Raw genomic sequence first — 14,191 nt, 5'->3', positions numbered from 1 at the left:
AAAAATGAGAGACAAATTAGGGAAAAAACACTAGCCCAAGTCATGCTTGAATTGGGTAAAAAGATGATTGCCAAAGATATGGAGAAACATAAAGGGAAATTTTATTGCAAATATAGAGCTTTCCATATTTTGAAAAAGAACATAAAAGATGCGGTAAAAGAAAGTAGATTGATTTGGAAATCAATATATGGGTTATCCACTCAAGAAATTATAGAGAAAGATGAGCAAGAAGAGAAAGAACTTGAGAAGAATGAGGAAGAGGTACTCAAAGAGGTGAACCTAGTCAAAGAAGGTAATATGGAGGGTATTGAAGAAACAACAAATGAGACAACACCTAAAGAATAGATATAAGATGTGCAAGACACACAAATTTCAAGTGTTGGTCCCTATATGAGGACCAAGAGAGTCAACAAGACTTAGTAAGCATCAAGGATGTTCCAAATAAAATAGCACAGAATGTTAATCCCTTAATAGTAGATGACTTGAAGAAAATTTTGCAAGACTCCACCAATGCAACACTATTATTTAGTAATCCTATATTGGTGAGAGTAGATGAAATTCAATAGGCAGAAGTTGCATCTATAGTGGAGATACAAAAAGAAACCTCAAATGTGCCCCTATCAACTAAAAAGATACAAGATAAGGAATCACATGATCTACAAAGAGATCAAACCATAAACTTGGAATAGAAGGATGATACAACTTAGACACCATCAGTCATGCCAACTATTGTGAAATATTAGATATACTTTGATAAGTATATAATCAATGTTACCTCCCAAAAGGAGACATATCTGATCAAGAGGATCAAGGTTTAAATAATAATGAGAAGATTTTTCATCAAGCTGAAATGTGCTAACTGAAGGATCACAGTGTTGAATCATTCTAATAGGTGATATAGAGAAAATCTCTTACCCCACTAGTCCTAATAGGCATTGTAAATATCTTAACTAAGTTCTTGCTTTATCATAAGTTTAAATACTCTAACAAGATAAGACCAAATAGTCTTTGTAATCCTTTAATAGGGAAAACCTTTCACTAGGTAGATCATAGATTATGATCAAATATATTGTCACCATAATAGGCCACACTTAAAAAATATAGTAGTGAAGGTTTGTGGGTGTCATCCTCACCCTAATTTTACCTTCTCACTAGAGGGTTTTTGGGTAAAAAATTTATTTTGTTATGTGTTATTTACTTTATGCTATAGATGTGATTCATGTTATGTTATTTTACTTTGTATGTTAGGTTATGAGATGGATATTGGTGATATGTTTTAGAGGCAAAAGTTTTAAGTGTTGATTCATCCCACCCCCAACTCAGAACTTACATCCGCATTGTTATTTCCAAAAAATTATACTTAAATACAATTCTATCATCCACAATTAATTATCATTGAAGCTTAGAGATGGGGGACATGATTTATTTTGGCATGGTTCATGGGGAGGTTATAAGGCCCTACAAAAATTTCCATCCCTCTCCCATTCCTTGGATTATCTAGAATCTAGGTGGGGATCCAAGGTAGCATTGGAAAGATTTAGATGGGGAGAATATTCCCTTTATGGAGAAGACCTCTTGAAGAAATTTTTTCTTTTCTAGGAATATTTGGATTAGGGGGGAAAGGATGCTCTTAAATGGAAAGGTTGCAAAAGTGAAGAATATAACTCCAAGATGGGTTACAAGATGATAAAATCCTCACTAGGTGATTTTATAGGCCAACTGCCTAGAAAACTACTTTGGGACAAGTTTTTCCTTCCTAGGGAAGGGATGTTTACTTGGATTTCCTTCCACAGGGGACCCCTTACAACAGAAATATTTAGGAAAATGGGATATTAGGGTCCTAGTAGATGCCCTTTATGTAAATTAGAGGAGGATTCTGGAGATCATCTATTCCTTAATTTTCCTTGTCCTTATTCTAAGTTTTGTTGTAAATTGTCACATGCTCTCAGCTAGGATGGAGTTCATCCTTCCGATACTCTATTTCTAGCATTCTCATGCCTCGATCCTTCTTATGATTAGTTAATATATACAAAAGGCTAGGGATCTCTTCTCCTTCCATTGTTCTTAAAGAACTAAGGAAAGGAATATAATAATTTTTCAAGGTAGAAAATTGGAGGTTCAATAAGTTGTAAACAAAATAGAAACCTCTAGAATTGTATTAACTAATAATTGATTAGTAAGTTCTAACAACAAACATATAGTTATGACTTATTGGATTGAAAAGATGAGGGATTGTTGGATAGGCCTAAAAATTTGTCTCTATCAAATTGTGTCGAGTTTGGTTCAATCATATATTTGCATTTAATCAACTTGATCCTTAAATTAGGAAGCTATGAGAAATTTGGTAGATCCCGCTTTGAAGATTTATTACACTAGGATTTAAGTGAGACAAATTGATCTAGTTTACTAAGATTACCATGTATTAGGAATCTAAATATGGTTAAAGAATTAGTATTGTTTAGCCTTAGAATTTACCTTTTCTATATACATATTTCTTGGTTAGCTAAAAATAAATTAATAATAAAAATAAAAATAATAGGTCAATTTTATATAGTAACCACCATTGGAATTGGCCTTAGGACTTATTCATTAGTACATGTACATGGACCAACATTGAAAGTATCATTGTATGGTAGTGGAGTACATTATGGAGCATTGTTTAGACATTGAGCCTTTCTTTTCTCATAAAGACAAAATGAATTTTAAAGAATACAATAAAAAAATGGCAAAAGATGGAACTTAGATAGACCATTGTGAGATTTATGCAACCTCCATCAAATTGACATTCATGTGCACCACTTGAAGGACACATGATCCCAGATCTACAATTTTGATAGCTTAGACACTCCCATTCTCAATGTCTCATATCATAATGGAAACCACTACAATGATTTGTACTTCATTAGTAACAATGTCAATGTTCTTGTAGGGTCCATTCTTTTGGACAAAGATAATCAAAGCACAAGTCATTTTAACCGAAAGCCTATAAAGTTCATTATGGAGGAAAAAAAAGTGCAAAAATGCAAAAATAATAAAGATAAAAATTATCGTACCATTATTTTATTAGGAACACAAAATATTATGAGAAAACTTTACATATCAATACTAAAGTTACAACATTTGATATACATAAAAGAATTGCCCTAACCCGTAGCACCTTTCAAAGTGCGTATTTATGTAAATATTTTCTATAAGATGCTCTGTTCCACCAGATAAGTACATTACCCTTTTCCATTTATTGAGAACAGGTGACAGTAATCGGTGAAAACACAGAAGATTTTTCTGTCCTAAGCTGAACTCATTTAATTAATCTCAATGTGTTCACTAATTTTTGTTTTTTCAGTGCGTATGCCCAACTTTATGTCCAACCAGTCTTTATTTTGGTCTAGGGAATTGTCAAGTTGGAGTCGGGAAGAGACGATGGAGCCGAGACCAGTCCTACTAGACAACGCAGTAACCAGCATGTTTCTTATTATTCTTCTATCAAGAAATTTTTGGCGTGCATGAAAATAAAAGTATCTACATCATAAATGTTGGTGCATATTGTACACGAATGAATGAAGATGGATGCTAAGCAGTCTTTGCTTCACTGTCTTATAAACGATAATATTGCTAACAGCACATTGCATAAACCATCATCTTGAATAAAAGTAGGTAAACATACAGGGAAGCATGCGTTCTCTGTTAATATTGTAATGTACGGTGGCCTGAGCGAAAGAAGTTTGAATATTTATAGAGTTCACAAGCAGCCCTAATTATTGTATCACCGGTGAATCACATTCATTCACCGACAGAGATCCAACGCCTATAAATGCAGGGTACAAATCCCCAATAAACACAATAACGGTGCTCACTAATTGCATTGCTATTTCATTTTTCTGAGAAAGTAAAACAATGATGATGAAAAGAGCGGCAACAATGGTGTTGATTGTTATGGTGGAGGTGGCAGCCATCATGCAAGTAACAATGGGAAATGGAGCTCCCACTCAATGTCCTCCCACTCCATCAAATACTACTTCAGCAAAATGCCCACTTGATGTTTTGAAACTTGGAGCTTGTGTTGATTTGTTGAATGGACTTGTTCATGTTGGTGTAGGACATCCTGTCGTAAACAAGTGCTGTCCCCTCATTCAAGGAGTGTTGGAATTAGAGGCAGCGCTGTGTTTGTGTACAACAATTAGGGTTAAGCTTCTCAACATCAATGTTCTTCTTCCTGTGGCACTCAGCTTTGTTGCTTCCTGTGGAATGACCGTTCCTCCTGGATTCAAATGCCCTCATATGTAATATGCTGGTTTGATTGTTTTGTGTTTGCTATTGTTACACTCCATATTGGCTAGCTAGAATAAAGCGGTTATCCGCTAGTTTGGTTTGTAGCCTATATTCAGTACTCCTATGCCTTTAGAAAGGATGGATAGACTATAGGGGATCGCTAGATTGCTCATGTCTTATTCTGTAATATCATTTCTGGAAATGCAAATATATGTAACAGGCAATAATATGAATCACGTTCTTATAAGTGTAGGGCTACTTTGCTATCATATTTATTTCATTTGAAATATTATTAACTGATTACAAAAGTCTCATTCCTTTCTATGTAATTACGAAAGGGGTTTTTTGTTTCAATTTTATATAATTTTAAATATATGTTTTGTGAAAGTGAAGGATATTTTAGGAGTACCAAATAGATTTTATAATTTTGTGAGTGATCTAGTAAATGATAAATATAAGAATAAGAAACTACTGAACCAAAGTTGATATTATATATTTGAAGAAGATTATAAGATTATTTGGTTACATGTGTTTAATTAGTAGTTATTGATGTAATCTAATAGTATGTATGAATTATATATATATATATATATATATCTTATGCTTATCTTTATTTTACAAATATAAAACTATTGAGAATTGAATTACATTGTCTTTACTAAAATTATTTATATATTCTAGTTTATTCACTTCATTCATTATCTTGTTCATCGTCAAGTTTTGTTCAATTCAAATCTATCTTCTAGTGAAAAATTAAAATTAAAATTCTTTTTTTTAAATTAATGGTATTTATTTCTATGTGTAATGGTCACCATTTTCTCTAATATACCAAATAATAAATTCACAAGAATTTCACAAAACTCAAACAATGAAGCTAATATCGATATAACACTTAGTCTTATCTTTCCATAGTTAAGAAATGTATATATGATTTTGAACATGTTCATTTAAAAAGGTGTAATATATTACATCTAGTATAGAAAGTGTCTATCGACTTGTTGAACACATAACATCATCACATGAGTACACTAATGAAAAAACACATCAAGTAAATCAAACTCCTTGTTGAACTACATTAGCTCATAAGAATCAATCATACATAACCATACATCTTGAGTATGCCAAAAATCAAAGAGAAATATAAGGGTGTTGATGAAAAATATTGAACAACAAATAAAACATACATCAATGAATACTTCAGTGAGGTCCAGTAATAATTCTTGAAATAAATATGCCATCAACCTATCCATTTTCATGCATCTCTATCTCCATAACCATCAAAAAATAACCATCTACTATTAGAAGATGGAAGTGTTTTCTAGAAACTTTATTCCACCCAACTAAATAGTGGTTATCTCCTATGCGGTTCTTCTTGACATGAAAAATCCCCCAATTGTTCCTAGGAAGTTTAACAACCTATTCCTAATGCATCAAATGGATCTAATACAATTGTGAGCACACATGCAACATAATAGCTCTAGCTAATACATAATATTGTATAGAATTATGGTTGGAAAATTGATATATTTGATAGAAACTCAACCTGATATAATGCATGCAACAATTTTAATTTCTAGATTTATGGAAACTCCAAAAGATTCCCATTGGTAAGTAGGAAAGACAATCCTGAGGTATGTGAATGGTACCAAAGAATTTGGTAATTTGAATACCATTGAAAATAAGTTTGGGCTAGTTGGTTATATAGATAGTGTTTGGGCTGGAAGTTTGGACAATCAGAAGAGCACATTTGGTTATGTATTCCATATGGTTTTGGGTGAAATTTCATGGGCATCCAAGAAGAAACCAATTGTTGCTTAGTCTATAAAAGAGGCCAAATACATAGCAGAAAATGTATCATCATGTCAATCTATTTAGATGAGAAGAATCTTGGGAGATTTGAAAGAAAAATAAAATGATGGAACCACAATCTATTGTGAAAACATTTCTTCAATAGCTTTGTCAAAGAATCCAGTCTTTCATGGAAGAACAAAGCATATTAAAATAAGATATCATTTCATTATAGAGTTGGTTTAAAATGGTTAAATTAAGATAGAGTATTGTAATTTTGAGTAGTAGATAGGGGACATATTCACTAAACCATTAGACATAGCAAGTTTCATACACCTAAGAAGTCTAAGCATAGTTGATTTGGATCAGTAGTGATCCTTCTATTATTGGCTTGGGAAAAAGGGGCAGTGTTGGAATTTTTGAGGTACTTGGTTTGTCCCTCAAAATTTTTTATTAATTACTTATCAAAGATTGAGTTCCTCATATTTCCTCTAACATTGTTGCCCCAATAGTGAAGGCATTTATTGTGGGTAGGTACTTTCAAATTCAAAAAATAAGGAGGAAATTTTTGTTAGTATAAAAATGATAAAAGGAAGGAATATTTCATTCCATTAGATGAGTCTAATAAATCTCATACATTCTAAGTGCTTCAAAAGAGTTTAGTAGAGAACCAATAGATGAAATTTTTTATTAGAATTTAGCAACATAAGTAAATATTTTCTAAATTTTGTGAAAGTGAAAGTTTGTCCTATATGAGTTGTGATTTGTCTAGGCTTATTGTATGCAACCATACATTTTCATAAGTATTTTTTGAATTTAGAAATTTTTTTTTTTTTGGGTTTGTAGTTTTACTCTCTAGATTTGTAATAGTTTCATACAGTTGATAGAAAGCAAGCAACCAAACTTGCCCATCTTCAATGTATCGTGTTTGATCTTGTCTACATTTATATATTCCATTGTGCATTTAGTGGTTTAGAAAAATTGAGAAGAAATATCTATTCTTGCTTGTGCTCTTTTTTTGGAATGAAGTTTTCATTTGTGGGTGAACACGTTCCCTAGTTAAGTGTTAACTTTACTTAGTCTTGCCTCAGCTTATATTTTTAGTCAAGTTTTTTTGACCAAATAACTTGTTCCTTATTGCCCAATCAACTTGGTTCATGTATTGACTGAGTGACTTGACTCTGACCCTTGCTAAGCCTTGTTGTGTTGACTAGGTTACTCAACCCCTTGCATTACCATGTAGCTCGACTGACTAGTGTTGGTTCCTTCCCCTGGGTTATTGAAATTCTTTCAAATACAAGATGTGCATCAATTTTTCCTCTTCAAATTAAATACAATTATAAATATAAATTTAGAAATGAATTGATATTCATAATCAAGGAACTAAGCAACTCAATCAACTAAGGAATACATCAGTGATTTTTAGATGAATGAACACATATACAATGGTTAGTGAGTTACATTTATCAAGCATAGTGTATATAAAATATCTATTTCAAATTTCATACCATGAAAATTTAATATTTTTCCTTCAATAATCATTTACATAGAATTCAAAAGTAACAATATTAAGATAAATGTACAAGATCCCAATATTAGTGAACTAGTTGAGGATCAAAACTAGCTCTATAGTTTTATGGGATGAAATTAGTCCTAGTGATTTCACATTTTGGTTGTGTTTTTTTGTGCTCTAGACATGTGGAGGAAGTCTATTGGATAATGTTGTCCTTTATGTCACACAAATGTCATATCAGTCATTACTCTCAAGTTCACTGAGCTCAGACAGTCTACAATGAAATCTACCGTGTCAACCGAGCTCACTCGGTCATTGAAGGAAATGTGGAAGACAGTGTTAACCGAGCTAACTCGATCTCCAAAGGGTAGTTTCCACCAAGCTCACTCGATCAACGAAGGAAATGTGGAAGTCAGTGTTAATTGAGCTTCACTCAGTCTCCAAAGGGTAGTTTCCACCGAGCTCACTCGGTCATCAAGGGAATCATGGAGAAGTCAGTGTTAACTGAGCTTCACTCAGTCTCCAAAGGGTAGCTTCCACCGAGCTCACTCGGTTATCTCAGGAAACTGAGTACTTACAGAGTTCTCCTAGCGATTGAAGGATTGTCACGAAGTTCATTGTATTAATCGAGCTCAGTTGGTTAACACAGGAATTATTTTTAGAACAAAGTTCACCGTGTAGGGTCAGCTAGTATAGGGATTTGCTAATTAATTACTTCTAGTTGACTATTGTAATTGTTTGTTTAGTCAGTGATTTGAGTCGACTAAGATAATCTGAAAGGTATATATGGTCATTCAAGTTATGAATTAAAAGGTGTGTGTGATTATGAAAAAGAAGTTATGAATGCGAATTATAGTATGAAAAGGAGAATGTTGAGAAAAATCTAATGAAGGATCAAATGTGTTGAAGGAGCTGTAAAGTTGTATTTGATCAGTAAGGATCCAATCAAGCATAACAAAGATCTATAATCAGGAAAGATAAGTTGCACATTATATCAGGTCACTTCATTGTTGCTTTCTAACCATTGTAATAGTGAATTCAAAATCTCTTAATAGAGTTGGTTTAATAGCCAATCAATAAATCCTCTAACAAGGTGATAGTTCAGTTAAATTTTTCTAAAGACCTCTAGCAAGGCCACTCCTAACAGGGTGATTAAATCCTTTAATAGGGTCACACCTAACAGTGTGTTTTTTAACCTTTAACATGGTTGGCTCCTAACAAGGCTCACTTCAGAAGAGTGAAAAATAGTATCTAGTTACATTGGTGGTTTTTCCCATATTGGGTTTTGATGTTAAAATTGGTGTCTCTTGTGTTCTTAATTTTTGAATTGCTATGTGCATGATAACATATCAGTTCTTAATATTTATCATTTGCTACATTATCAAGTTTTAGCATTTTATATTAATCAAATCAAGGGTATACTCAGACATCTTAGGGACTGTGGAAATTTTTGTAGTAACTCATTCACCCCCTCCCCCTCTCAGTTACTCTATTCTCATTTCCAACAATTGGTATCAGAGCTTTTGGTGCTTGCAAGAAAAGATTTCAAGGATCTAAGCCAAAGATCAAGATGTCTTACAAAAGAGAAATTCCAAAACTCAACAAAGATAACTTCTCCACATGGCAAGGATTGATGAGACTTCATCTGGCTACTGTTGGTGATACTGGACTAAAATACCTTGAAGAAAAATATGAAGAACCTCTTGGCACATTGACTGTCAATGACATTGTTGAAAAGAAGACTCACAAAAATACGATGATAGACATAGCATCTGCTCTTAGTTATGAAGAATTTGATGACATTAAGGACTGCAAAACTGCCTTTGAGATGTGGAACAAGCTAAAAGAGATCTATGGAGGAGATGATAATGTGAGAAGAGCAAAACCAGAAAGTCTAAGAGGACAATTTGATCAAATGAGGATGAGAGAGGATGAAAACATTGCAAAGTATGTTGAAAGAGGTAAAGCATGTGTGAGTGCAATTAGAGCATCTAGAGGTGATATCAAAGGAGAAACAGTTATAAGCAAAGTTCTCAGAACCTTGCTTCTTGTTTATGCAATCAGAGTTTCTGCAATTCAGGAAAGAAGATGTGAAGCAAATCATCAGATAAATCTTGAGGCCATAGTTGGAAGACTAACTGCATTTGAACTAGATAACTTTGACAACTATGTTCCAGCCTCCAAGAACATTGAATCAGCATTTCAAGCCAAGCTCTCACTCAAGGAGAAAAATAAAAAGAAGAAGGAATCTCAGTCAGAAAATGAAAATGAATCAAGCCAAAGTTCAGACAGTGACCTCGAAGTGATTGACGCTCTACTAGCAAGGAAATATTCTAGAGGCAGAGGAAAATACAAAGGTAAAGTTCCTCTAATCTATTTTTCTTGTGAAGAAATTGGTCATATTGCAGCAAGGTGTCCAAACAAGCAAAACAATGATGAAAAGAAAGATTACAAATGGAATGGCAAGAAAGACTTCAAATCATCCCAGAACAAAGGTAAGAAATCATGCTTCATGGCTGAAAATTCTAAAGATTCTAATAATAGTGAGGATGAAATTGTTTATATTGTCGTTAAAGATGATTCTGACAGTGATGAGAAAGATAAAATGTCACTTGTTTCTCATATAAGTAAGAATGATACATGGATTATCGATAGTGGTTTCTCACATCAGATGACTAGTGATAAAACTAAGTTTGATCAGTTTGAAGACTATGATGATGGCAGTGTAAGCTTTGGTAATAATGAACCTCATCTCATAAAAGGAAGAGGAAGAATCTGTCTAATCAAAGAACTTGTATGTAATAATGCCTATTGGGTTGAAGGTCTTAAACATAATTTTCTAAGTGTGGCACAGTTACTCAATACTAAATTCAAGGTGGAATTCATGCATGGAAAGGAAGGACTATTGAATGAGCAAGGAAAGCTAATAGGATCTGGCACCCAAACTAAAGGTAACTTGTTCTATCTAGAACTTGGTGAATGCTCATGTTTTATTGCTCAAATTGAAGAAAGTTGGTTATGGCATAAAAGGTTGTGTCATGTCAATTTTTATAATCTAGTAAAAATAAGCAAATTCAAGAAAGTAAGAGGCATTCCTAACATTAAGAAACCTGAGGTTGGTCTATGCAAGAATTGTCAGATTGGTAAAATGGGAAAGACTAGTTTTAAATGTAAGAACTATCAGTCTGAAGATATATTAGAGATTGTGCATACTAATTTATGTGGACCCATTGGAATAGAAAGCTATACTAGAGAAAACTTTTTCATTCTTTTTGTTGATGACTACTCAAGAATGATGATTGTCATGTATCTAAGGAATAAATCAGAAGCATTTGAGAAATTCAAATGGTATTTAGCAAGAGTAGAAAAAGAAATAGGAAAAAGAATTAAATGCTTAAGGTCAGATATAAGTGGTGAATTCATCTCACATGAATTCAACAACTTCTGCATTGAAAAAGGTATTAAAAGACAGGTCTCAACACCAGGAACTCCTGAACAAAATGGAATAGCTGAAAGAAGAAACAGATCCATCATGGATTGTGCAAGAACCTTGATGATAGAAAAGAACATTGCTATCAAATACTGAAAGGAAGCCATCAGCACTGCAGTTCATACCTTAAATCGAGTACAGTTGAAGAAGGACTCATTCAAAACTCCCTATGAATTATGGTATGGCTACAAACCCAATGTAAGTTATCTGAAAGTATTTGGAAGAAAATGTTATATTTTGAAAGAATCTAGAAAAGGAAAATTTGATGTAAAAGGTGATGAAAGAATATTTTTAGGATATTCTTGCAAAAGCAAAGAATATAGATGTTTAAATCTATCCACTCACAAAGTCATAGAAAGTGCACATGTGAAAGTTGATGAGTTTGCAAACAAATCTGAAGAAGAAAGCAAAAAGGTACCTGAAGATTACAAAAGATTTGTTTACATTGAACCAGATACTATACCAAGTATACTGTTCACTCAAGAATCCCGAACTCTCGAGTCATCAGTAACCGAGTTGCAAAAAGTTCAAACCGAGCCACAGCAACACTCAGACATTACCGAGCAAGTGCCTACCGAGTCTGAAGCACCCGAGCCAATTCTTACAAAGCCAGAACAACCTGAACATGAAATTGAAGCACAAGGAGATAGCAATGAAACTCATTCAAGAGGCAAAGAACCTGTATTAGCTAAATATGTCAGAAGACATCATGCATCAGATCAGATCATTGGAGACAAATCTGAAAGAACCTTGACAAGAAGCAAGCTGAAAAATACTTTTTTACTTGCTGATTTTGAACCTAGAAGCATTAAAGATGCATTGGCAAATGATAGTTGGATTGAGACAATGAACGAGGAAATGGAACAGATAGAGAAGAACAAGACATGGACTCTTATACCCAGGCCTAAAAATAAGAATGTAATCAGAACCAAGTGGGTATTCAGAAACAAGTTGATTGAAGATGGTAAGGTATCCAGAAATAAAGCCAGATTGGTATGAAAAGGATACTCTCAAGAAGAAGGCATAGATTATGGAGAAACTTTTTCTCCTATTGCAAGATTGGAAGGAGTCAGAACCTTACTTGCATATGCTGCTCACAAAGGATTCAAAGTTTATCAGATGGATGTCAAGTCAGAATTCCTCAATGGAATACTGGATGAAGAGGTTTACATTGAACAACCTGAAGGTTTTGTTGATCCAGATAAAAAGAACATGGTCTGCAAATTACAGAAGGCACTGTATGGTCTGAAACAAGCCCCTAGAGCATGGTATGAAAGATTGCATAACTATCTTATTCAAATTGGTTTTCAAAGAACTAATGATAATAGTAGCTTGTATATAAAGGAAGGACCAGATAATAAGATTGTCTTGGTAGAAATATTTGTAGATGATACTATTTTCACAGGGCATGATGATCTTTGCAAAGAATTTTTAGAACAAATGAAAAAGGAATTTGAAATGTCTATGTTTGGTGAAATAAAAAATTTTGTTGGTCTTCAAATTCAAAAAAAAAAAAATGGCATCTACATCACTCAATCAAAATACATCAAGGAGATATTGAAAACGTTTGGTATGGAGGACTGTAAACCTGCTGGAACTCCTATGTGTACTGGATTGAAACTTACCAAAGATGATGAATCCAAAGAGGTAGATCAAACATTGTATAGATCTATGATTGGAAAGTTGCAATACATAGTTCATACTCGGCTAGATATTGCCCTTGCAGTTGGTATTGTTGCAAGATTTTTAGCAAATCCAAGAGAAACTCACCTGATGGCAATCAAAAGAATAATGAGATATTTGAAAGGAACTGAAGATTATGGCTTATGGTACAAATTTGGAGGTAATTTGGATTTGAAAGTGTTTACTGATGTTGATTGGGCAAAAAACCATGATGACAGAAAAAGAACAAGTGGAGGAGCATTCTTTCTTGGAAAAAGATTGGTTTCTTGGACAAGCAAAAAGCAGAATTGTACATCCCAATCTACAGAAGAGGCAAAGTATGTTGCTATAGTAGTAAACTATTCAAATATTGTCTGGTTTAAGCAGTTATTGCAAGGAATGAAAATGGAAATCAAAGAACCAGTTGTCATGTTCTATGACAATACTAGTGCAATCAACATATCTAAGAATCCAGTGATGCATTCCAAGACCAAGAATATTGCAATAAAATATCATTTTGTCAGAGAATTGGTGCAAGACAAAGAGATTATATTGGAATATGTCCATACAAAGGAACAAATTGTTGACATATTCACAAAGCCTTTACCTAAGGATGCATTTTTGTATCTCAAAGGTAAGTTAGGGGTCATTCCCCTATCTGAAATCCACTAAAAATAAGTTATAGTGATGCATCAATGCATACAAGATTGAAGATCTATCTGTTGATGTAGTTTAATTAGAAATCATTTCATATGAATCAGTACTAAAGGTACATTACAATTCACTTAACTTTTTTTTTCTTTGGCATGTGTTGTCAAAGAGGGAGAGATTTATTGTCATATCTTTCTGAAATTTGTGAGATTTGAATAGTTTGCCATGAAGTCCCTTAACAAAGGGAGATTATTGAAGGAGGGAGAAGTCTGTTATCTTGTTGGACTTATTTTCAAAATTTCATTCTATTATGACATGTTGTGTTGCCATCAATTCCAAAGAGGGAGATTGTTGGATAATGTTGTCCTTGATGTAACACAAATGTCATATCAGTCATTAGTCTCAAGTTCACTAAGCTTAGATAGTCTGTAATACAATTTATAGTGCCAACTGAGCTCACTCGGTCATCGAAGGAAATGTGGAAGACAGTGTTAACTGAGCTAACTTGGTCTCAAAAGGGTAGTTTCCACTGAGCTCACTCGATCAACGAAGGAAACGTGGAAGTTAGTGTTAACCAAGCTTCACTTAGTCTCCAAAGGGTAGTTTCCACCGAGCTCACTCGGTCATCAAAGGAATCATGGAGAAGTTATTGTTAACCGAGCTTCACTCGATCTCCAAAGGGTAGTTTCCACCGAGCTCACTCGATTATCTCAGGAAACTTAGTACTTACCGAGTTCTTTCGGCGATTGAAGGATTGTCACGAAGTTCGTTGTATTAACTGAGCTCAATCGGTTAACACAGGAATTATTTTCTGAACA

At 33.7% G+C, this 14,191-nt stretch overlaps 1 protein-coding gene across 1 annotated transcript; it reads left to right on the top strand.

The window, feature by feature from the left end:
- The first annotated feature begins 3,966 nt into the window (after positions 1–3,966).
- LOC149556132 (36.4 kDa proline-rich protein-like) lies at positions 3,967–4,284 on the top strand. Its single transcript, XM_089829719.1, has one exon. The coding sequence runs from the start codon at positions 3,967–3,969 to the stop codon at positions 4,282–4,284; it is 318 nt and encodes a 105-aa protein (XP_089685845.1).
- The last annotated feature ends 9,907 nt before the right edge of the window (positions 4,285–14,191 follow it).

Source organism: Cupressus sempervirens, chromosome 5 (assembly GCF_028749045.1).
Source record: "Cupressus sempervirens isolate cs-2001-9-10 chromosome 5, ASM2874904v1, whole genome shotgun sequence".
Classification (NCBI taxonomy): Eukaryota; Viridiplantae; Streptophyta; class Pinopsida; order Cupressales; family Cupressaceae; genus Cupressus; species Cupressus sempervirens.
The sequence above is the reverse complement of the archived record's forward strand: the minus strand, read 5'-3'. Positions and strand labels throughout refer to the sequence as shown.

What these genes read in the sequence shown, in the direction of transcription:
- LOC149556132 (XM_089829719.1), top strand. Translation starts at nt 3,967, where the DNA reads ATGGGAAATGGAGCTCCCACTCAATGTCCTCCCACTCCATCAAATACT.